Source organism: Bombina bombina, chromosome 9 (assembly GCF_027579735.1).
Source record: "Bombina bombina isolate aBomBom1 chromosome 9, aBomBom1.pri, whole genome shotgun sequence".
NCBI lineage: Eukaryota > Metazoa > Chordata > Amphibia > Anura > Bombinatoridae > Bombina > Bombina bombina.
The window spans coordinates 70,083,946-70,109,625 of record NC_069507.1 but is presented as its reverse complement, the minus strand read 5'-3'; the positions used below and the strand labels follow the sequence as shown (position 1 = coordinate 70,109,625).

General features: G+C 37.0%; 1 protein-coding gene across 1 annotated transcript in view; it reads left to right on the top strand.

The window, feature by feature from the left end:
• Nucleotides 1-25,680, top strand: part of FAS (Fas cell surface death receptor) — a 95,459-nt gene that overhangs the window by 64,511 nt on the left and 5,268 nt on the right. The window contains exons 5-9 of the mRNA XM_053692203.1: nucleotides 8,561-8,616; nucleotides 9,700-9,777; nucleotides 9,864-9,892; nucleotides 17,746-17,793; nucleotides 19,829-19,850. Coding sequence (XP_053548178.1) covers nucleotides 8,561-8,616; nucleotides 9,700-9,777; nucleotides 9,864-9,892; nucleotides 17,746-17,793; nucleotides 19,829-19,850 — 233 coding nt within the window. The remainder of the gene's footprint in view (nucleotides 1-8,560; nucleotides 8,617-9,699; nucleotides 9,778-9,863; nucleotides 9,893-17,745; nucleotides 17,794-19,828; nucleotides 19,851-25,680) is intronic.

Below are 25,680 nucleotides of genomic sequence, written 5' to 3'. Positions count from 1 at the left end.
TGTTCTTAATTTGTCTTTGTATGTGGGCAGCTAACAGGGTATCCATTTGCATGGAGCTGTCTTTTTATCTTTATGAAACAATAAAGGTTACATTTTAAACATTATTTCCTTAAATCTTCCTACAATCCTAGTCTTGTGTTTAGAGGCATTTCTTTCTTCTTCATCCCAATCTAGGGATGTGTTGTTATTAAAAAATGTAACTACATATGCCGCCCTATACACAACTATTAGGGGTAGCCCAAAAATACCCATGTTCACAAAGCGCCCTAGTGGAAACTCCTTTTTCTAGATACACTTTTGTTAATATATCCCCACAGTATGTTAGTCCTTATTCTCTTCAATTCGTACACAGAGGGGTAGATTTATCAAGCAACGGATGCTGCAATCTACTCCCGAAGTTTCTGGCTCGTCAGAAACTTAAAGGGACATTAAACCCGTAGATTTTCTCTCAAGATTCAGATAGAGAATACCATTTTAAACAACTTTCTAATTTACTTCTATTATCTAATTTGCTTCATTCTCTTGCTACTCTTTCCTGAAAAGCATATCTAGATAGGCTCAGTAGCTGCTGATTGGTGCCTGCACATAGATGCCTCATGTGATTGGCTCACCCATGTGCATTGCTATTTCTTTAACAAAGGATATCTAAAGAATGAATCAAATTAGATAATAGAAGTAAATAAGAAAGTTATTTAAAATTGTAGTCTCTGTCTGAATCATGAAATACAGTTTTTGGGTTTAATGTCCCATTAAGTTAAGAAGCAATCAAAGGAGTGATTGGTTAGTAAAAGTATCATTTATTTAACCCCTTAATGACCACAGCACTTTTCCATTTTCTGTCCGTTTGGGACCAAGGCTATTTTTACATTTTTGCGGTGTTTGTGTTTAGCTGTAATTTTCCTCTTACTCATTTACTGTACCCAAACATATTATATACCGTTTTTCTTGCCATTAAATGGACTTTCTAAAGATACCATTATTTTCATTATATCTTATAATTTACTATAATTTTTTTTTATAAAATATGAGGAAAAATGAAAAAAAAACACACTTTTTCTAACTTTGACCCCCAAAATCTGTTACATATCTACAACCACCAAAAAACACCCATGCTAAATAGTTTCTAAACTTTGTCCTGAGTTTAGAAATACCCAATGTTTACAAGTTCTTTGCTTTTTTTGCAAGTTATAGAGCCATAAATACAAGTAGCACTTTGCTATTTCCAAACCATTTTTTTTTTCAAAATTAGCGCTAGTTACATTAGAACACTAATATCTTTCAGGAATCCCTGAATATCCCTTGACATGTATATATATATATTTTTAGTAGACATCCCAAAGTATTGATCTAGGCGAATTTTGGTATATTTCATACTACCATTTCACCGCCAAATGCGATCAAATACAAAAAATCGTTCACTTTTTCACAAATTTTTTCACAAACTTTCGGTTTCTCACTGAAATTATTTACAAACGACTTGTGCAATTATGGCATAAATGGTTGTAAATTTTTCTCTGGGATCCCCTTTGTTCAGAAATAGCAGCCATATATGGCTTTGGCATTGCTTTTTGGTAATTAGAAGGCCGCTAAATGCCACTGCGCACCACAAGTGTATTATGCCCAGCAGTTAAGGGGTTAATTAGGGAGCTTTTAGGGAGCTTGTAGGGTTAATTTTAGCTTTAGTGTAGTGTAGTAGACAACCCCAAGTATTGATCTAGGCCCATTTTGGTATATTCCATGCCACCATTTCACCGCCAAATGCGATCAAATTAAATTTTTTTTTACATTTTTCACAATTTTAGGTTTCTCACTGAAATCATTTACAAACAGTGCAATTATGGCACAACTGGTTGTAAATGCTTCTCTGGGATCCTCTTTGTTCAGAAATAGCAGCCATATATGGCTTTGGCATTGCTTTTTGGTAATTAGAAGGCTGCTAAATGCCGCTGCGCACCACACGTGTATTGTGCCCAGCAGTGCAGGGGTTAATTAGGGAGCTTGTAGGGAGCTTGTATGGTTAATTTTAGCTTTAGTGTAGTAGACAACCCAAAGTATTGATCTAGGCCCATTTTGGTATATTTCATGCCACCATTTTACCGCCAAATGCGATCAGATTAAAAAAGAAAAATTAAATTTTTCACAATTTTAGGTTTCTCACTGATATCATTTACAAACAGCTTGTGCAATTATGGCACAAATGGTTGTAAATGCTTCTCTGGGATCCCCTTTGTTCAGAAATAGCAGACATATATGACTTTGGCGTTGCTTTCTGGTAATTAGAAGGCCGCTAAATGCTGCTGCGCCTCACACGTGTATTATGGCTAGCAGTGAAGGGGTTAATTAGCATTTACATATGCTACTTTGTAGGATCCCCCTTAGCCCCCAACCTCGCTGATCCCCCCCAAAACCGCTCTCTAACCCTCCCCTCTGCCTTATTGGGTGCCATCTTGGGTACTGGCAGCTGTCTGTCAGTACCCAGTTTGCAAAAAAATATGTTTTTTTTATTTTTTACCCAGTTTTTCTGTAGTGTAGCTTCCCCCTCCCCACAGACCAACCCCCACCACCTAACTGATGTTTTTTTTTTAATTTGTTTACTTTTTTACATTTTTCAACACTACCTACACTTTTTTTTCTGTAGTGTAGCGGTTCCCACCCGCTCCCTCCCTGTGCCCGCGCCTGCCCCCGCCCTCCCATGCACGTGCGCACGTCAGTGCATGCCCCCTGGCATTCTCGCCCACGATCCTGCCCCCTTCCACATGACGAGGGCCATCGATGGCCGCCACCCGCCTCCCGGTCCGGCTCCCACCCACCAACGCAGTAAACCACCGATCTCCGGTGCAGAGAGGGCCACAGAGTGGCTCTCTCTGCACCAGATGGCTTAAAAAGGTTATTGCAAGATGCCTCCATATCGAGGCATCACTGCAATAACTGCAAAGCAGCTGCAAGCGAGCAGGGTACGTCCTCAGGCGTTAACTGCCTTTTTTTGAGGACGTACCCTGCACGTCCTCGGTCGTTAAGGGGTTAAAGACAATAAAATATAGTAACACCTAAAGGTTACTTATAGGATTAACTTGATGGACTTCTGTCTTCTGTCAACCTCATATACTATGTTACTATGTTACTTAGGGTTATTTAGCTAATCAAGTCCTCCTAATCTGACTGTGCTTGCCATCGTTTTTAATTTTATATATAGAACCACACACATTAGAGGTTAAAGAGGTTAAATGATTCAAATAAAGCAACCAATTTAAAAAAAAAAACTTTCAAATTGGCTTCTATTGTCAAATTTGCTTTGTTCTTTTGGTATCCTTTGTTGAAAGTTCCTCTGTGAAAAGCAGAATTGGGCATATATAGTTTATTTTCCATTCCCCATGTAAGACTGAGTTACAAGAATTGAAGGACTGACATACTCTTGGGATACGTGACACATATTTTTGTTTTATATCACACTGATTTATTTTTGTTGCTCTTGAAGCTTGGGATTTTGCAACCTTTTCACCAGCACCACACATTAAAATGATATTTAAAGCAATCTGAAAGACAAAATCAAACTTTCAATTTTTACTTCTCTTTATCAAATGTACTTTCTTGACTTGGTATCCTTTGTTGAAAAGCATATATAGGTAGGCACAGGAGCTGCAATGTACTAATGGGATCTAGCTGGTGATTGGTGGCTACACACATATGCTTCTTGTCATTGACTCACCAGATGTTTTCAGCTAGGAGGTGACAATATAATCAATACTAAGATGTTTTAACATATTAAAACATTTATTTTCCTCACTTAAAGGAACATGATACCCAAATGCTGAAACACCTGGAAGTGATACAGCATAACTGTAAAAAGCTGACTAGAAAATATCACCTGAACATCTCTATGTAAAAAAGAAAGATATTTTACCTCAAAATGTCCTAAGAATTAACACCTCATTGTAAAGGACTTTAAGCAGCAAATCAGTTTGCCTGTCCCAGGACCTGCAAGGGAGTTTACCTCATGCACTCATGCTATTTCCTTATTTAGTTTAAGGACGTTTACTATGAAATCTCATGACATCACAGTTCATGAACTCATGCTGATTGGCTGCTGTTCATTTCTTCCTTTTCCCTGGACAGCAGCTGAAGTATAACTGTTTACACAGCACTTACTCTGGTAAACTGAGGAAATTATGAGGTAAAATATCTTCCTTTTTTACATAGAGATGCTCAGGTGATATTTTCATGTCAGCTTTTTACAGTTGTGCTGCATTACTTTCAAGTGATTTAGCATATGAGTATTAAGTCCCTTTAAAAGTCCCTTTAACTACTATAATATTGCAAAACCCTGGTTTACAAAACAAATACATTCGTAATCATATATAAGAATATATATATTCTTTCCACATTTAGAAATTAAAAACATTGCTTTGTAGTCTATTTTAAAAAAAATAATAATTTAGAAGAAACTACTTTATTTGGTGCCAATTTCTTCTTAATTGTGGGGTAGTTTTAAAAACACAACTTGCCCTATCTCGACTCGTATTACCAAGTTCTCTTTTTTTTACTTGAAAAAAATAGATCTATTGATATTTTTTGCTTTTTTAAAAAATATCTGTTTCAAAACATTAATGTAATTATCTCACATAATTGCAATTTCTTCTTCTATGAAATAAATTATTTGTCTTTTTATTTCCATTTATACAAATGATTACTATAAAACCTTAAATGAAATTGTTACAATGCAATTTCTTAAAAAAAGAAAACTTAAAGGAATAGTCTAGTTAAAAATAAACTTTTATGATTCAGATAGAGCAGGCAGTTTTAAGCAACTTTCTAATTTACTCCTATTTTCAATTTCCTTTATTCTCTTGGTATCTTTTTTTGAAAAAGCTAGAATGTAAGCATAGGAGCCGGCCCATTTTAGGATCAGCACCTAGGTAGCACTTTCTGATTGGTGCCTAAATGTAGCCACCAATCTATTTAGATCAGTAAATAGTTCAAATACATTTGATTTCATCCTATTAAATGAAACACTTCCCTTTAAGATAAATCATCTTTATCCCTAAAAGTCTTTTTATTTTTAACCAAAAATTCTTCTCTCTTTTTTTTCTTGTAAAAAACACTCTTCCATTGATTTAAAGGGACAGTCTGCTCCAGAATTTATATTTAAAAAGTAAGAGAATCCCTTTATTACCCATTCCCCAGTTTTGCATAACCAATGTGGTTAAATTAATATACTTTTTACCTCCTGTGATTACCTTGTATCATAATCTAAGCCTCTGCAGACTGCCTTATTTCAGTTCTTTTGACAGACATGTATTTTAGCCAATCATGTGCTGACTCCTAGGTAACTCTTTACGGAAGTAAGCACAATGTTATCCATATAGCACACATGAACTAATGCTGTCTAGCTCTAAAAAACCTGTGAAAATGCACTGAGATAGAAGGCGGCCTTCAAGGTCTTAGAAATTAGCATATGAGCTTACCTAGGTTTAGCTTTTAACAAATAATACCAAGAGAACAAGGCAAATTTGATAATAAAAGGAAATTGGAAAGTTGTTAAAAATTGCATGCCCTATCTGAATCATGAAAATTTAATTTTTGACTAGACTGTCTCTAAAATAGTCTAACTTTCCCTGAACTTGATCTATTTCAATACGTATTTTTTTCTACCAAGGATTCTTTATGTGAAATTAGCAATTGAATCCTTTTAAAAGAACATTCCTTTAAAAATCCTTAAACCCCTAGGGCTTTGTTTTATTTAATGATATTTCTTTAGGAAATGTAATGTGCACTTAAAGGGACAGTCAATTCCAAAAAAAACTTTCATGATTTAAATATAGCATGCAATTTTAAACAACTTCCCAATTTACTTTTATCACCAATTTTGCTTTGTTCTCTTGGTATTCTTAGTTGTAAGCTAAACCTAGGAGGTTCATATGCTAATTTCTTAGACCTTGAAGACTGCCTCTAATCTAAATACATTTTGACCACTAGAGGGCATTAGTTCACATGTTTCATATAGATAACCTTGAGCTAATGCACGTAAAGTGACCTAGGAGTGAGCACTGATTGGCTAAACTGCATGTCTGTCAAAAGAACTGAAATAAGGGGGCAGTCTGCTGAGGCTTAGATACAAGATAATTACAGAGGTAAAACGTGTATTATTATAACTGTGTTGGATATGCAAAACTGGGGAATGGGTAATAAAGGGATTATCTTTCTTTTTAAACAACAAAAATTCTGGTGTTAACTGTCCCTTTAAGTCTAGCTTCCTTTTTTAAGAGATCCTCTGATTTCCAAAATATTTTTTCAGGTATTTTATCTTCATTATGTTTTGAAACAATATTAGTTACATTTTCCTATTAGAAAACTTAGATCTGTTCTTCAGTCTATCTTCCCTACTTTATATTCTATCACTAATTAACACAGCACCAACCCTGCATTGCATTAAAGATAACCTACAACAAACAAACACCAAGATTACAAGTTGTGCGCTAAACCCGGTGCGTAAATAGCGCAAAAATTTAGCGGTACCGCACTTTCCATAGCGCTGCCATTACACGTTACAGAAAAAAATTCTTTTGTTGTGCGGTATTGTGCGATAAGCTCCATACCGCACAAAAGCCAAGGCTTGACTTGACGTGCGCGTACACATTTTCCCCTATAGACATCAATGGAGAGAAAGTGTTAGAAAAAAACTAACACCTGCGATTAAGGAATGGCGATCGTTATAAAGCATTCCACATTGATGTCTAAGGGAAAAAGGTTATGTAAAAACATGATCCTATGACTAAGTGCCGCACAGCACGAAACACGTAAGGACACGCACCCTTTTTTTCCTTGTGTTTGTCTTTTTTCTGTAATGCTGGAATAAAGCTCAGTTTTTATCTGGATATTTCTGTGTGCTGCCTCCTTCATTCTTCTGTTATGTAAAAACACCTTAACATAAACCCCTAGTCTAAATACCCCTAATCCGCCGCCCCCCCCCGACATCGCCAACACTAAATAAAGTGATTAACCCCTAAACCACCGCCCCCCCCGCATCGCTAACACCTAAATTAATCTATTAACCCCTAAACCACCGCCCCTGACATTGCCGACATTAAATAAACCTATTAACCCCTAAACCGCCGGCCCCCCACATCACAACTACTATAATAAAGCCAAATAACCCCTAAACTGCCAGCCCCCCACATGGCAATTACTATAATAAAGCTATTAACTCCTAAGCTGACCACCCCACACATCGCAACTACTATAAGAAAGCTATTAACCCCTAAACTGCCGGCCCCCCACATCTCTAATCTTAAACTAAACCTATTAACCCCTAAACCGCCGGCCCCTCACATCGCAACACACTAAATTAAACTATTAACCCCTAAACCTAACACCCCCTAACTTTAAATTAAACTTACAATATAACTACCATAAAATAAATAAAACTTACCTGTGAAATAAAAAAAACTAAGCTTAAACAAAAACCTAACATTAATATTTTTAAAAAATGTACTTTGTAACATTTTTGTTCTGAGTTTTGTGAAACATTTTTGTTTTGCAGAATCCATAACTACTGGTCTTTGATCGCGGAATGGATCGTTGCAGTATAAGCTATAACTCTAGCGTAATAGCCTGACTGAACAACTTGTAATAGAGGAGACCTGAAAATTCCAGTGCGGAATAGAGAGTTGGGGTACAGGCTAAAACGCTAGTGGTATAGCAGTACCGCTGCCACTTGTAATACGCGCAACCTGCCATTGCACGCTCAAAGGCCAATTTTTCATCGGTATAGCCGTACCGCACAACTTGTAATCTCCCTCAAAACTGGCTACAAATTGTAACCATTTAGGGTGCCCTTTTAAATAAAAATAAAAAGTATATAATAAAAATATATTCTCCTATATCTAAAAATTCTTTAAAAACACAGCCTTCTACAATATCATATATGCTGAATAGAATGAAGAAAAAAAATAAAAAAAAACCAGCACAAACAGAGAGTGCTCAGAAAACATTTAAACTGTGGTTTGCTAGCAATATTTTCAATACCTGCAGTCCTTCTAAACACTTCAAAAGAAGGGATTATTCTGAACACACACACACAGACCTCCCAACTGTCTCTATTTGAGAGGCAGTCCCTAATTCTGAGCTCTGCCCTCTGAGATTGCCATTTATTCTTATTTGCATAGTTTCCCTTAGCCCCGCCCATAGACCACACAGACACACCCATTAACTGTTTAGACACGCCCACCGAACAACGAAACCCACACCCAACACAGCTCCACCCACAAAAAGGCAAAGCCCCTCGTCATTCTCATGAGTCCCTAATATCTAGCCACCTATTTTGTAAGGTCTGAACACAGACTATTGTTTGCAATCTTGTTTACTGAAATTGTAATAAAAAAATATGCATTTGTTTGCACTTTTTGTTGTAGATTTCTCGCAAGTTAGGATATATACATAATATAAATGGTATTTCATATTTCTCCTATAAATGTCTGTGTATTGTGTGAACCTACAGTATATATAACTGACAGTTATTTGCAGATGAAAAGGACAATTACCAAACGTTGTACGTTTATTCTAGATGTGAACATGGCATTGTTGAAAATTGCACGGATAGAAAAAATACTGTATGCAAAGGTAATTGCAATTGTATTCAATTTTATTCTATTTCTCAGAATGAAAGGCCGAAAAATCTGTCTAGTACCAAGTCTTGCTACTCATTATGGTCCCTGGTTGTGAGAATATATTTATTAGTATTAATATATGAGGCATAATAATTTATTCAAATAGAGCAATTTTCTCTATTTCCTTTGTTGAAAAGCAGGTAGGTAGGCTTAGGTGTGTATGTGTTTGGAGCACAGTTTTGCAAGGGGCTCCTTTTCAGATTTAAAAAAATAATGTTTTATAATGTTAAAATTCTAGGGATTTTGTTATCAGTGTAAGAATATATATACTGTATGTAGGGCCAGATTACAAGTGGTGCTCTATTTCGCGTTTATGCTGGAGCGCTAATTGCGCTATAAGAAAACTTTTTGGGCCCGTTGGGTTGCGCTCATATTATGAAGGTAAAAAGTTTGTGCTCTCGCTCTAACCCGACAAGTGTAAATAGCTTACTTTAAGTGCAATTAGACTATCCGGCAAAAACAAACGATAACCTATTCCCCCATAGAAGTCAATGGAGAGAAAAAAAGTGGAAAAAATACTAAAACCCTACTCTTACACAAATATCTAAATAGTGTTATGTGTAATTGTACTTTTTAATGCATTTTTTATGTGTTTTGTGATACTTTTTATTTTCGCAAAATAGTTAACCACTGCTCTGAAGTCACGGTTTTCATTCTAGCGTAAATCGCGTTTGTGCTCACGCAATCACAATAACTTTTAACTCGTAATTAACCTGCGTGGAAACGATTGCGAAAACCCTATATCGTTTGTGCTCCACTTGTTAACTGACCCTTAATAAGTGCGATTTTTATTTTATTTTTTAAATAGATAACAGTGAATTCTTATAATCTATTGTCACTAGAATTCTTAATTACAACTGGATTGTAATATATATTTTTCATGGCATGCATAGGTTTAAAGTGAAAAAATATTTATAGATAGTTTTACCTTCTGAAATATTTTCAATTTCAATGCTATTTATTACACATTTATTTCTGTTATCTCTGATGTTGCTGGTCTAGATACATTTTTTTTCTTTGTATTATGTTTTTTTAGTGACATCTTACAGAACTTTTCGGATTATTATAATACTGTCGGCATTGCTGTTTGTGGTAGCACTAATATTAAGTTTGCGTAAGTATCAATAACGTCATTTTTCAAATTAAACTGTTTTTTTTCTTGTAAAATAAAAATGCTCATTTCTATTTGTCATTTTATAGGGTTTATATTCAAAGCTAACCAAAGAAAAGTAAGTATATTTAACTTGTGTATCAAAGTAAGTGTAAAAATTAGGTATCTTGGCTTCTTTAAAACATTAGTAACCTTCTATTGTCTTTCTAGTGAATGTAAGGACTTAAGACTTTAATGGTAAATAGAAGAAAAAAATAAAGTTAAAAGATTGCAACTATATGATTGCAAATATGCAACATGTTAGAATGATCAATTGAGTTGCTTTAATCAATTAAAATCTTTAAAGAGATAAGTCAAAATGTAACTTTCATGATTCGGATAGATCACTGGTTTTCAAACCCATCCCCAGGCCTCCCCAACAAGCCAGGCTTTCAGGATTACCTTGGATGAGAGCAGGTAAAATTACCGTCGCCTAGATTAAGAGTCTTGCGTTAGGGTTAAAAAGCAGCGTTGAGAGGTCCTAACGCTGCTTTTTAACGCCCGCTGGTATTACGAGTCTTGCAGGTACAGGTGTACCGCTCACTTTTTCGTCCAGACTCGAAAATACCGCAAATCCACTTACGTCAATTGCGTATCCTATATTTTCAATGGAATTTTCCTAACGCCGGTATTACGAGTCTTCCTAAAAGTGAGCGGTACACCCTCTCCTGTCAAGCCTGGTACCGCATTTTAAAGTCAGTAGTTAAGAGTTTTATGGGCTAACACCGTAGTATAAAACTCTTAGCTAAAGTGCTAAAATGTACACTAACACCCATAAACTACCTATTAACCCCTTAACCGAGATCGCCCCACATCGCAAACACTAAAATACATTTTTTAACCCCTAATCTGCTGAACAGGACATTGCCGCCACTATAATAAATATATTAACCACTAAACCGCCGCACTCCCGCCTCGCAAACACTAGTTACATTTTATTAACCCCTAATCTGCCGTCCCTAACATTGCCAACACCTTCCTACATTTATTTACCCCTTTTCTGCCGCCCCTAACGTCGCCGCCACTATATTAAATGTATTAACCCCTAAACCTAAGTCTAACCCTAACACCCCCCTAACTTAAATATAATTTAAATAAATCTAAATAAAATTACTATTATTAACTAAATTATTCCTATTTAAAACTAAATACTTGCCTATAAAATAAACCCTAAGATAGCTACAATATAACTAATAGTTACATTGTAGCTATTTTAGGGTTTATTTTTATTTTACAGGCAACTTTGTATTTATTTTAACTAGGTACAATAGTTATTAAATAGTTATTAACTATTTAATAACCTCCTAGTTAAAATAATTACAAAATTACCTGTAAAATAAAACCTAACCTAAGTTACAATTACACCTAACACTACACTATAATTAAATGAATTCCCTAAATTAACTACAATTAAATACAATTAACTACAATTATATAAAGTACGAAAAAACAAACAAACACTAAATTACAGAAAATAATAAAATAATTACAGGTTTTTTAAACTAATTACACCTAATCTAATCCCCCTAATAAAATAAAAAAGCCCCCCAAAATAATAAAAATCCCTACCCTATACTAAATTACAAATAGCCCTTAAAAGGGCTTTTTGCGGGGCATAGCCCCAAAGTAATCAGCTCTTTTACCTGTAAAAAAAAGTACAATACCCCCCCAACATTAAAACCCACCACCCACACACCCAACCCTACTCTAAAACCGACCCAATCCTCCCTTAATAAAACCTAACCCCCTTGAAGATCACCCTACCTTGAGACGTCTTCACCCAACCGGGCCAAAGTCCTCAAAGAAGCCGGGCGAAGTGGTCCTCCAGACGGGCAGAAGTCTTCATCCAAGCCGGGAAGAAGAGGTCCTCCAGACATGCAGAAGTCTTCATCCAGACGGCATCTTCTATCTTCATCCATCCGGAGTGGAGCGGGTTCATCTTCAAGACATTCGACGTGGAGCATCCTCTTCCATCGACGTCGACTGTAGAATGAAGGTTCCTTTAAATGACGTCATCCAAGATGGCGTCCCTTCATTTCCGATTGACTGATAGAATTCTATCAGCCAATCGGAATTAAGGTAGAAAAAATCCTATTGGCTGATCCAATCAGCCAATAGGTTTGAGCTCGCATTCTATTGGCTGTTCCAATAGAACAGCCAATAGAATGCAAGCTCAATCCTATTGGCTGATTGGATCAGCTAATAGGATTGAACTTCAATCCTATTGGCTGAATGGATCAGCCAATAGGATTTTTTCTACCTTAATTCCGATTGGCTGATAGAATTCTATCAGCCAATCAGAATTGAAGGGACGCCATCTTGGATGACGTCATTTAAAGGAACATTCATTCTACAGTCGATGTTGATGGAAGAGGATGCTCCCCGTCGGATGTCTTGAAGATGGACCCACTCTGCGCCGGATGGATGAAGACTTCTGCCTGGTTGGGTGAAGACTTCTCAAGGTAGGGTGATCTTCAAGGGATTAGTGTTAGGTTTTATTAAGGGGGGATTTGGTGGGTTTTAGAGTAGGGTTGGGTGTGTGGGTGGTGGGTTTTAATGTTGGGGTGGGGGGTATTGTACTTTTTTTTACAGGTAAAAGAGCTGATTACTTTGGGGCAATGCCCCACAAAAAGCCCTTTTAAGAGCTATTTATAATTTAGTATAGGGTAGGGCTTTTTATTATTTTGGGGGGATTAGATTAGGTGTAATTAGTTTAAAAAACTTGTAATTATTTTATTTTCTGTAATTTAGTGTGTTTTTTCTTCCATACTTTAGATAATTGTATTTAATTGTAATTAATTGTAGTTAATTTAGGGAATTAATTTAATTATAGTGTAGTGTTAGGTGTAATTGTAACTCAGGTTAGGTTTTATTTTACAGGTAAATTTGTCTTTATTTTAACTAGGTAGCTATTAAATAGTTAATAACTATTTAATAACTATTCTACCTAGTTAAAATAAATACAAAGTTGCCTGTAAAATAAAAATAAAGCCTGAGATAGCTACAATGTAACTATTAGTTATATTGTAGCTATTTTAGGATTTATTTTACAGGTAAGTATTACACATAATGTAGTTAATTGTAGTAATTTTATTTAGATTTATTTAAATAATATTTAAGTTGGGGGGGGTGTTAGGGTTAGACTTAGATTTAGAGGTTAATAACTTTAATATAGTGGCGGCGATGTTGGGGGTAGCAGATTAGGGGTTAATACATATAATGTAGGTGGTGGCGGTGTCCGGAGCGGCAGATTAGGGGTTAATAATATAATGTAGGTGGCGGCGATGTTGGGGGCGACAGATTAGAGGTTAATAAGTGTAATATTAGGGGTGTTTAGACTCGGGGTTCATGTTAGGGTGTTAGGTGTAGACATAAAATGTATTTCCCCATAGGAATCAATGGGGCTGCGTTAGGAGCTGAATGCTGCTTTTTTGCAGGTGTTAGGTTTTTTTTCAGCCGGCTCTCCCCCATTGATTCGTATGGGGAAATCGTGCGCGAGCACGTTTAGCCAGCTCACCGCTACCGTAAGCAGCGCTGTTATTACAGTGAGACGTGGAGCTAAATTTTGCTCTCCGCTCACTTTTCTGCGGCTAACGCCAGGTTTGTAAAAACCCGTAATACCAGCGTTGTCTGTAGGTGAGCGGTGAGCAGAAACTGCACGTTAGCACCGCACAGCTTTACCGACAAAACTCGTAATCTAGCCGCATGTTTACTAATCAGCTGATTAATTCACCTGTGCTCTAGTTTAGATATCCTCAAAACCTGGCCTCTTAGGGAGGTATGAGGACAGGTTTGAAAACCAGTGAGATAAAGTGTACACATCTAAAAAACTTTCCAACTGACTTATTTTATGATATACATATTTTTCTTGGTTTTGTTTTTATTTTTTTTAAACATAGGGCCTAATGGGCTAATCATCAAAAACTTGCCGGCACAAAGAGAAATCTGGCAAAATCTTTGGGCTTATTTCTGAGCATTATATTGTAATTTATGTTTCTATGCTTCACATCCAGAACTCTGCATAGATAGATAAACAGCTCTGAAGCTACAATTTACATTTCTAAAATTCTTTAAGGTACCTCGCAGCACTGACGAGACTTGTTAGATAATCTTGTGGAGAGGCTAGATCACCTGGCCCTTTGCTCCTTTCTATGAGAGCATATATAGGTAGGCTCAAGATGGTGCACATAGAGCTCTATATGGGAACAGTGCTTGTAACAATGTTATGAATCTTGCCACGTGCACACTCATATCCCTGCCTTATGATACCAAAAGAAAGATAAACATTTTATATGTTTTTATACAAATCATCACTAAAACTCTATTGGGTGCAGAGATAGTATAAAGTGGTCATTATTTGTTATATTTTGTATGAAATGTGATGTAAATCTACTGGACTTGAATTGCATCCTGCAGCAAATTCACACTCTTACATTTGAACAAGCATTGGCCATTCTCCCTAACTGCAATATGTTAAAGGGACATTAAAGGGACAGTATACACCAATTTTAATTTAACTGCATGTAATAGACACTACTATAAAGAATAACATGCACAGATACTGATATAAAAATCCAGTATAAAACCGTTTAAAAACGTACTTAGAAGCACCGAATGTAGCACTGTTGATGAGATTAGTCTGGAACACCCACTGAAAGGGACGGAGAGCAGACCCAACCCACTCCCCAACCCCTGCATATGAATAGATCCATTATACAAACAGAAGCAGTCTGAAGTCTGTATACATCAGTATACAGCTAAAACTTTGGGGCTTGGTTAGGAGTCTGAAAATCAGCACAATGTTATTTAAAAATAAGCAAAACTATACATTTAAAAAAACAAAAAAACCTGTATGGACTATATAAATGGATCATCTACAAAACATTTATGCAAAGGGAGGTGCATGAAATGTGTTTAGTGTCCTTTAAAGAGACATTAAACAGTAAGGACTAGATTACAAGTGGAGCTGTATTTAGCGCTCACGCTATCTTTTTGAAAGTTAAACTTTGCTCTCTCGTAAAACCTGATGCACGCAAAAAGCTAAACTTCAAATATCGTGATCACATTACCCTTCTAAACTACTTAACTCCTTAACTGCCACAGCCCCATCAAAATTAACCCCTAAATCGTCACAACCGCCCCACAATTAACCCCTACGCAATTAACCCCTTAACAACTAACCCCTCGAGACCACTTACCTAAGACCCCTTAAGTTAAAAAAAAATAAAAAAAACACCCAAAAATAAAAAAGCCCTTTACTAAAATTAGTACCGTAAAAAAAAATATCCCACCTTAAAACCCTATCCTAAAACTAAATTAACCCCCCCCAAAAAAAAACTCTTTCCTAAAAAAAAAATCCTATCCTAAAAACAATGATATCCTTTAAAAAACCTCTATACTAAAAATACCACCCCAAAAAAAACCCTAATGCTAGAACTCCAAGTTTTAACTCACTATTTTGAATCTGGCTCCTTAGTGGAACAGTGGCAGGTCTACTGCAGCAGGGGGTCCATGGCGGTGGTGGTCCTCTTCTTTCATGGCGGTGGTCTTCTTGTTCCAAGGAGGTTTTGGTCCTCTTCTTTAATGGCGGTGGGGTCCTTTTTTTCTATGGTGGTTTTCCGGAATGGTCCTCTCCGGTTGTCCTTTTCTGCCCATCGATCTGTCTTCATGCTGGCCCAGTAGCACACTGAAGTTTGAATGCAGGTACCCCCTTTTTATAGCCTTTCTATTGGCTGATTTTTCAATTCATTCTACTGGCTGATTTGAATTTGAATTGAAAAATCAACCAATAGAAATGTTAGGACACCCCTATAAAAAGGGGGAACCTGCTTTTAAACGTCAGTATTTCGCAGGGACAGCATAAATGCTGATCGGGTGGAAGAAAAGAAGAGGACCGCCATGGAAGAAGAGGTCTGTCGCTGCAATGGAAGAAGAGAACTACAGCTGTGGCCCTGCCACTGACCCCCTAAGAAACCAGATTCAAGATGGTGAGTTAAAACTTTTAGGTCATTTTTGGGCGGAATTTATTTTTATTATAGAGGTTTTTTGAGGGTGTTTTTTTTAGGATAGGAACTTTAGGAAACTTTTTTTTTGGGGGGGGGGGGGTTCTTTAGTTTTATCATGGTTTTTTTTTAGGTGGGCTTTTTTATTTTTTTAGGGTATTTTAGTTTTAGTATAGGGCTTTTTACATTTTGTGTCTTTTTTCTTTTTTTTTTAACTGGCAGTGTTTTTTTTAATTTTTTGTAACTCAGGAGGTTAGGTTAGAGGTCATGAGGCGTTCGCTGTTAGGGGGTTAATAGTTTAGGGGGTTTATTGCAATGGGGATTGTAGTGGTTTAGGAATTAGTGGTGTAGGGGGTTAATTGCGATGGGGTTTGTGGAAATGTAGGGTTAATAGTGTAGGGGTTAATTGTGATTGGGATTGCGGTGATTTAGGAATTAAATAGTGTAGGGATTTAAATTGTATATGTCAGAATATTTTATTTTCCTTTTTTGTTGTGTTTAGTGCAACTTTCAACTTGTAATATGAACGTGTTAGTGCGGTCTCGATATTGCTATATCGTGCCTGCACTAACGTTGCCGCTCCACTTGTAATTTAGTACTAAATACATTTCATGTGCCTCTCTCTTATTATGGGTGCTGCCATATTGGAACCTAGATTTCACTGCAGGTGTCTGAAGAATGATTAAGCACTGGAATGCAGTGAAACTTAGATTCCAACATGGCAGCCAGGGGTCTGATCTGAGGCTTTATGAGGGTGTGGGAGTGACTGAGGTGCTGCAGGGCGGTTTGATGGTTTCCAAGGGAATAAATAAATGTGATACAGTGTTTTTCCCAATGTTTTAAATTTCAGGACCAGGAGTGATTGGGGCACATCAGGCCAGTCAGTAATAAAGCTATAGTCCATATGTGCATGGGTTAGAGGTTGGTTGGGTATTTTTTTTATATAAAATGTTCCTAATAATGAACTATTTTTCTCAGGATTTTTGTTTGTTGGAAGAATCACATTGCAGATGGAATAATTGTGACATTTACATTGTTGTTATTTCAGTCTTTACAAAAACCTGCAATTTCATAAGGGTGTGTACACTTTTTATATCCACTGTAGCTGATATATTCTCAAGGACATGAAACCCCAATTTTTTCTTTCATTATTCAGATAAAGAATATAACTTTAAATAACTTTTCAATTTATTTCTATTGAAGAAGCAGCAATGCACTACTGGGAGCTAGCTGAATGCACTGGGTGAGCCAATAAGATGAGGCATATATGTGTAGCCACCAATCAGCAGCTCCTAAGTCTACTTAGGTATCCTTTTCAACAAAGGATATCTTGTGAACTAAACAAATTAGGTAATAGAAGTATATTGGGAAGTTGCTTAAAACCGTATGCACTATCTAAGTCATGAAAGAAGAAAATGAGGGTTTCATGTCCCTTTAAAGGGATACTAAACCCATTTTTTTTTCATGATTCAGATAGAGCATGAGATTTTAAGCACCTTTCTAATTTACTCCTGTTATCAAATTCTCTCTGTTCTCTTGCTATCTTGATTTGAAAAAGCAGTACTGTAAGCTTTAGAGACAGACCATTTTTTGTTCAGCACCTGGGTAGCACTTGCTGATTGGTGGCTAAATGTAGCAAACTAATCAGCAAGCGCTACCCAGGTGCTGAACTAAAAATAGGCCGGCTCCTAACCTTTCATTATTGCTTTTTCAAATCAAGATAACATGAGAACAAAGAAAAATTGATAATAGGAGTAAATTAGAAAGTTGCTTAAAATTGCATGCTCTTTCTGAATCATTAAAGAAACAATTTGAGGTTAGTATCCCTTTAAGACATTCATTCAGGAGGTAATGGGATTCCTGTAGTAATTGCTGTCTCCACAATCAACAATGCTACATATTTACTGTACTATTTTTTCTTCCTTTAAAGAATACGCAAGATACAAAGAAACCCACAGATGAGGAGACTCCACTATTGGTATCTATTTCTTTAAGCTGTTCTTATTAGCTGTGTGGTTATTTTTGTCTCAGATTATAGTCAAAATATCTGCATTTCTATATTTCATTTTGAAACCCTAATAAATTGTTATATGAAGTTGTCTTTGAACCAGCAAAATAATTTATATTTATTGCCTTTTCCAGTGTAATTCTCCTTAGTCATGGGGGTCTATTTATTATTGTGCGGATGGACATGATCCGCTATAGCGAACCATGTCCGCCGCACATCGATAAATGCCGAAAGCATATGCTGCAATACCGCCCCCTGCAGATTTGCGGCCAATCGTCAGCTAGCAGGGGGTGTCAATCAACTTGATCGTATTCGATCAGGTTGATTTCTGTCTGCCGCCTCAGAGCAGGCGGACAGGTTATGGAGTAGCGGTCTTTAGACCGCTGCTTCATAACTTGTGTTTCTAGCAAACCAGAATGCTGGCCAGAAACACGGAGCATCAAGCTCCATTCAGAGCTTGATAAATAGACCCCCTAGTATCAGGTAGTCACCAGTGCACAATATCTATTATCTGACTACTAATAACAGTGAAATATTGCATGTTGCTGGCCTATCTGTACGTTGCTGTGTCTTACATTGCATTGTGTTGCAGTACACTGAGGCTCTCTGTAACGAACATTTTACATAGTAACTCCTGACCAATTAATCCTAACCTTAACCATGTACAATGTGCAATTTAGAATCTTCTAAAATTTTTACCTCTTCTTCCCAGGGCTGGACTGGGAAATCAGACTGACCCTGGAAATTTTTGAAGACTGTCCCACAGCCCCCCTGACCCCAGTTCCCCCCTGGTCCAACTTTCCAACTCTATTATCAATTTTGTGTTGTTCTCTTGCTATCCTTTGATGAAGAGTAAACCTAGGTAGGCTGATAAGAGCTTAGGAGCGTGCACATATCTTTAGCAATCTATGGCAGCAGTGTTTCAGTCTATAGGGCCGATTTATTAAAATGCGGGAGGACATGATCCGCTGTACCCGACATAATGTATATTAATAAATTAATATTGCACAAGCATTTCTTGTGAAATACTTGTGCAATGCCGCCCCCTGCAGATTCACGACCAATCGACCGCTAGCAGGGGGTGTCAATCATCCCGATCGTATCTAATCGGGCTGATTGCTCTCCACCGCCTCAGAGGTGACGGACGAGTTAAGGAGCAGCTGTCTTTAAACAATGTTGCAAACACTGCTGGCTGGAGAAAGTGCACACTCCTGAGCTCTCCTACAATTACTCTTCGACAAAGAGAACTATGCACATTTACCAAGATACCAAGAGAACTATGCACATTTACCAAGATACCAAGAGAACTATGCACATTTACCAAGATACCAAGAGAACTATGCACATTTACCAAGATACCAAGAGAACTATGCACATTTACCAAGATACCAAGAGAACTATGCACATTTGATAATAGAAGTGAATTGGAAAGCTGTTTAAAATTGCATGCCCTATCCAACCCATTTAAATTTAAAGGGATACTGAACCCAATTTTTTTCTTTCATGATTCAGATAGAGCATGCAGTTTTAAGCAACTTTCTAATTTACTCCTATTATCAAGTTTTCTTCGTTCTCTTGCTATCTTTAATTGAAAAAGAAGGCATCTAAGCTAAGGAGTCAGACAAGCACTTGGACAGCCCCTTGTTTATTGGTGGGTGAATTTATCCACCAATCAGCAAGAACAACCCAGGTTGTGAACCAAAAATGGGCCGGCATTTAAATATATATTCTTGCTTTTCAAATAAAAATACGAAGAGAAGGATGAAAAATTGATAATAGGAGTAAATTAGAAAGTTGCTTAAAATTGCACGCTCTATCTGAATTATGAAAGAAAAAATTTGGGTTCAGTATTCTTTTAATTTTGACTTTACTTTTTAAGTAATATCTTTTTGTAGGGATTTGAGAACTAAAGCTGCCAACCACTAATTAAAAAAATTCAATACTATGACACATATAGTTTACTGCTGATTATACAGCATTTGACTACATTTTTTCTTTTTTTCAGGTTATTCCGCAAGAACTTGAAGGTAATGTATCTATATAAAAATATACACAAAATCTAAGAATGAGTACATGAGGAAGTTATTATATGTAATAAAAAAGCTAAGGTCCAATAGGGTTCTGATTAGGAAATGTTTGTTGAGACAGTCTGCATGTGTTTGGAATGCATGAGAAATGTCCCTTTAACAATGATTTTTATAAAATTACTAAAAATAATATGAAATTGTTAATTGAATAAGCCATTAATTGGTTCTATTGGATAAGTAAAAAAAAAATATTCACACACATTAGGCAGTTATCATGAAGAACTGAATTAAAGTGATGGTAAACTTTAGCTAATCAAATGCCAAATATGTAATCTTATTTAAAAAACTATGGGCCAGATTATTAGTGGAGTGCAAAAGCTATAAGGGGTTTATCACAAGTGCCCACTTACCGCTGGTATTACAAGTTGAAAGTAAACACAATATATATATATATATATATATATATATATATATATATATGTGTGTGTATGTGTATACATATGTATTTATATGTGTATATATGTATTTACAGACATATACAGTATACACATATAAACACATAAATACATATGTACACATATACAGACACATATTGAAGTGCATTGGAAATGAAGGGGGGCGGAGATCTTGGTTTAAGTGCAATAATACTGAAAATGTACATATGCATAGGTGCATTTCAATTTTTAATAGTTTTTTTTTTTTTTTGCAATATTCTTGTATTAGTGATAGCTTGTAAAAGAAGTATTTTTGCTCTTTTGGCAACATATATCCTGTGCATGCTCCATGAATCCTCATTTAAACACTTTGGGGCCGATTTATCAATGTCTGGCGTACATGATACGCTGTAGCGTATCATGTCCGCCAGACATTGCTGAATGCTGGCAGCTACGCTGTCTGCATTTATCATTGCAGAAGCAGTTCTGGTAAACTGTTTGTGCAATGTCGCCCCCTGCAGATTTGCGGCCAATCGGCTGCTAGCAGGGGGTGTCAATCAACCCGATCGTATGATATCGGGCGGATTAATGTCCGCAGCCTCAGAGGCACCAGACTAGTTAAGGAGCAGCGGTCTTAAGACTAATTAATCAAAGTCCTATTGATTTGTATATTTATGAGGTCAGAGCACGTTCCCAAATGCACGAACATTGGGGATACATGGAACAGCATGTGCTGTACCATTATGTGGGTACATGTGCACTCCTGCAGGTCCTGACCCAAGTTTACAGAGGTAGCCCACTGTAATAGGACTCGCATAATGAGTCCTGCGGTAGATTTGGAAATGGATTAAACCCCAAAAGACAGAGCATCCAATTTTAAACAACTTTCCATTTTACTTCTATTATCTAATCTGCTTTGTTCTTTTGGTATCCTTTATTGAAAAGAATATGTCTGTAGGCTCAAGAGCAGCAAAGCACTACTGGGAGCTAGCTGCTTATTGGTGGCTGCACAGTGCACATATATGCATATTCTCATTGGTTCATCCAATGTCTTCAGCTAGCTTCCTGTAGTGCAATGCTGCTCCTTGATCCAAGAATGCCAAAGGAATTAAGCAAATTTGTTAATTGAAGTAATTTGGAAAATTGTTTAGCCCCTTCGATGCACATGATAAACTATGTTCGTCATGCATATCGCAGCCTGCAGGCGCATGATGATGCCTCTTTATCATGCAGGGGAATCGTCGTTAAAACACTGTTTTCAGCTATCCCCGGTAGAACAGGCTGGTGTCCTAGTGGGTGGCACTTCAAGGCTTCATTGGAGTGCCAGTGACATCACCACGTACATATGTGGTGACATCACAAAGGGACTGAACCAGGAAGCTCAGTGTAGCTGCTAGGGAACTGGATAGGGGGAGGATCTTCAAACCCCTCAATCTCAGCTCCCATAGCAGCTACAAACCTCCAAGACCCCTCATTTGAAAGATAATCACATGATCTTTTAAAAAAGAAAAGCTTTAAAAATAAAGTAAAAACAAAACACACAGGGTTTATAGTGTATATATATATATATATATACAATAAAAAAAAATCTGGTATGTCTAGAGGCCCTAATAAACGGCTAGATTACGAGTTTTGTGGTATGAGCGGCTCGGTGCTAACATGCAAGTTATTTCCACCACTCACCTCCCTATGGCGCTGCTATTACAGGTTTTCATAAACCCGGCGTTAGCAGGCAATATGTGAGCGTTGAGCAAAATTGAGCTCCATACTGCACACAAATACCAGAGCTGCTTTGAGCTGGTTTTACGTGCTTGTGCACGATTTCCCCATAGACATCAATGGGGAGAGATGGCTAAAAAAAAGCCTAACACCTGCAATAAAGGAGCGTAAACCCTCCGTAACGCAGCCCCATTGATTCCTATGGGGAAAGAAAAGTTATGTTTACACCTAACACCCTAACATAAACCCTGAGTCTAAACACCCATAATCTGCCGCCACTGACATCGCTGCCACCTACATTATACTTATTAACCCCTAATCTTCCACCCGAGACATCGCCGCCACCTACATTACACTTATTAACCCCTAATCTGCCGCCCCTAACATCGCTGCCAACTACCTACACTTATTAACCCCTACTCTGCTGCTCCCAATGTCACCGCTACCTACCTACACTTATTAACCCCTAATCTGCCGCACCAACGTCGCCGCCACTATACTAAAGTTATAAACCCCTAAACCTAACCCTAAGTCTAACCCTAACCTTAACACCCACTAACTTTAACATACTTAAAATAAATCTAAATAAAAATTACAATTAATACCTAAATAATTCCTATTTAAAACTAAATACTTACCTATAAAATAAACCCTAAGATAGCTACAATATAACTAATAGTTACATTGTATCTAGCTTAGGTTTTATTTTTATTTCACAGGCAAGTTTGTATATATTTTAACTAGGTAGACTAGTTAGTAAATAGTTATTAACTATTTACTAGCTACCTAGTTAAAATAAATACAAAGCTACCTGTAAAATAAAAATAAAACCTAACCGGAGTTACACTAACACCTAACCTTACACTATAATTAAATAAATTACATTAATTAAATACAATTAACTAAATTACAAAAAAAAACCCCCACTAAATTACACAAAATAAAAAATAAATTATCAAATATTTAAACTAATTACACCTAATCTAATAGCCCTATCAAAATAAAAAAACACTAGCCTAAACTAAACGGCAAATGGCCCTTAAAAGGGCCTTTTGCTGGGCATTGCCCCAAAGAAATCAACTCTTTTACATGTAAATAAAAAATACAAACAACCCCCCATCAGTAAAACCACCCACACAACCAACCCGCCAAATAAAAACCTATCTAAAAAACCTAAGCTCCCCATTGCCCTGAAAAGGGCATTTAGATGGGCATTGCCCTTAAAAGGGCATTTAGCTCTTTTTCAGCCCAAACCCTAAGCTAAAAATAAAACCCACCCAATAAACCCTTAAAAAAAACCTAACACTAACCTCCGAAGATCTACTTACAGTTTTTGAAGACCGGACATCCATCCTCAATGAAGCGGCAGAAGTCTTTATCCAAGCGGGCTGAAGTCTTCATCCAAGCCGGCAGAAGTCTTCATCCAGACGGCATCTTCTATCTTCATCCATCCGGCGCGGAGCGGCTCCATCTTCAAGACATCCGGCGCAGAGCATCCTCTTCTAACGATGGCTAACGAAAAATGAAGGTTCCTTTAAGGGACGTCATCCAAGATGGCGTCACTTGAATTCTGATTGGCTGATAGAATTCTATCAGCCAATCGGAATTAAAGGCGAAAAAATAAAATTGGCTGATTGCATCAGCCAATAGGATTTTTTCACCTTTAATTCCGATTGGCTGATAGAATTCTATCAGCCAATCGGGAATTCAAGGGACGCCATCTTGGATGACATCCCTTGGATGACACCATCTTGGATGACGTCATTCTTCGTTCTGCGGCTAACGAAGAATGAAGGTTCCTTTAAGGGACGTCATCCAAGATGGCGTCCCTTGAATTCTGATTGGAACAGCCAATAGAATGTGAGCTCAATCCTTTTGGCTGATTGGATCAGCCAATAGGATTGAAGCTCAATCCTATTGGCTGATTGCATCAGCCAATAGGATTTTTTCACCTTATTAGCCGTCATCAGAAGAGGATGCTCCGCACCAGATGTCTTGAAGATGGAGCTGCTCTGCGACCGGATGGATGAAGATAGAAGATGCTGTCTGGATGAAGACTTTTTTTTGGCCCGCTTGGATGAAGACTTCTGCCGGCTTCGCTGAGGACTTCTGCCGCTTCGTTGAGGATGGATGTCCGATCTTCAAAAACTGTAAGTGGATCTTCGAGGGTTAGTGTTAGGTTTTTTTAAGGGTTTATTGGGTGGGTTTTATTTTTAGCTTAGGGTTTGGGCTGAAAAAAAGCTAAATGTCCTTTTAAGGGCAATGCCTATCCAAATGCCATTTTCAGGGCAATGGGGAGCTTAGGTTTTTTTAGATAGTATTTTATTAATTAATGTAATTTATTTAATTGTAGTGTAAGGTTAGGTGTTAGTTTAACTCAGGTTAGGTTTTATTTTACAGGTAAATTTGTATTTATTTTAGCTAGGTAGCTAGTAAATAGTTAATAACTATTTACTAACTAGTCTACCTAGTTAAAATAAATACAAACTTGCCTGTGAAATAAAAATAAAACCTAAGGCCTAGATTTAGAGTTTGGCGGTAGCCGTGAAAACCAGCGCTAGAGACTCGGAACAGTCAATAGAATGCGAGCTCAATCTGATTGGCTGATTGGATCAGCCAATCGGATTGAACTTGATTCTGATTGGCTGATTCCATCAGCCAATCAGAATATTCCTACCTTAATTCCGATTGGCTGACGTCATTTAAAGGAACCGTCATTCGTCGTCTAGTCGTCGGTTGAAGAGGATGTTCCGCGTCGGCTTGGAAGAAGATGGTTCCGCTCCGCTCCAGAAGAAAGAAGATTGAAGATGCGGCTTGATAGAAGACTTCATCCCGATGATGGACTTCCTACTTCAGCCCGAGGATGGATTTCTTCAGTCGCCGCTTGGATCCAGACTTCAGCCCGAGGATGGACGTCACTCTTCAGCCCCCCGCTTGGGCTTGGATCAACACTTCCGAGGCTTGGATCAAGACTTCCGAGGACGGATCGGTGAACCTGGCAGGGTGAAGATAAGGTAGGAAGATCTTCAGGGGCTTAGTGTTAGGTTTATTTAAGGGGGGTTTGGGTTAGATTAGGGGTATGTGGGTGGTGGGTTGTAATGTTGGGGGGGGTATTGTATGTTTTTTTTTACAGGGAAAAGAGCTGAATTCTTTGGGGCATGCCCCGCAAAGGGCCCTGTTCAGGGCTGGTAAGGTAAAAGAGCTTTGAACTTTTGTAATTTAGAATAGGGTAGGGCATTTTTTTATTTTGGGGGGCTTTGTTATTTTATTAGGGGGCTTAGAGTAGGTGTAATTAGTTTAAAATTTTTGTAATATTTTTCTAATGTTTGTAAATATTTTTTTATTTTTTGTAACTTAGTTCTTTTTTATTTTTTGTACTTTAGTTAGTTTATTTCATTGTATTTATTTGTAGATATTGTATTTAAATAAATAATTTATTGATAGTGTAGTGTTAGGTTTAATTGTAGGTAATTGTTGTTATTTTATTTAATTAATTTATTGATAGTGTAGTGTTAGGTTTAATTGTAACTTAGGTTAGAATTTATTTTACAGGTAATTTTGAATTATTTTAACTATTTTAGCTATTAAATAGTTCTTAACTATTTAATAGCTATTGTAACTGGTTAAAATAAATACAAAGTTACCTGTAAAATAAATATAAATCCTAAAATAGCTAT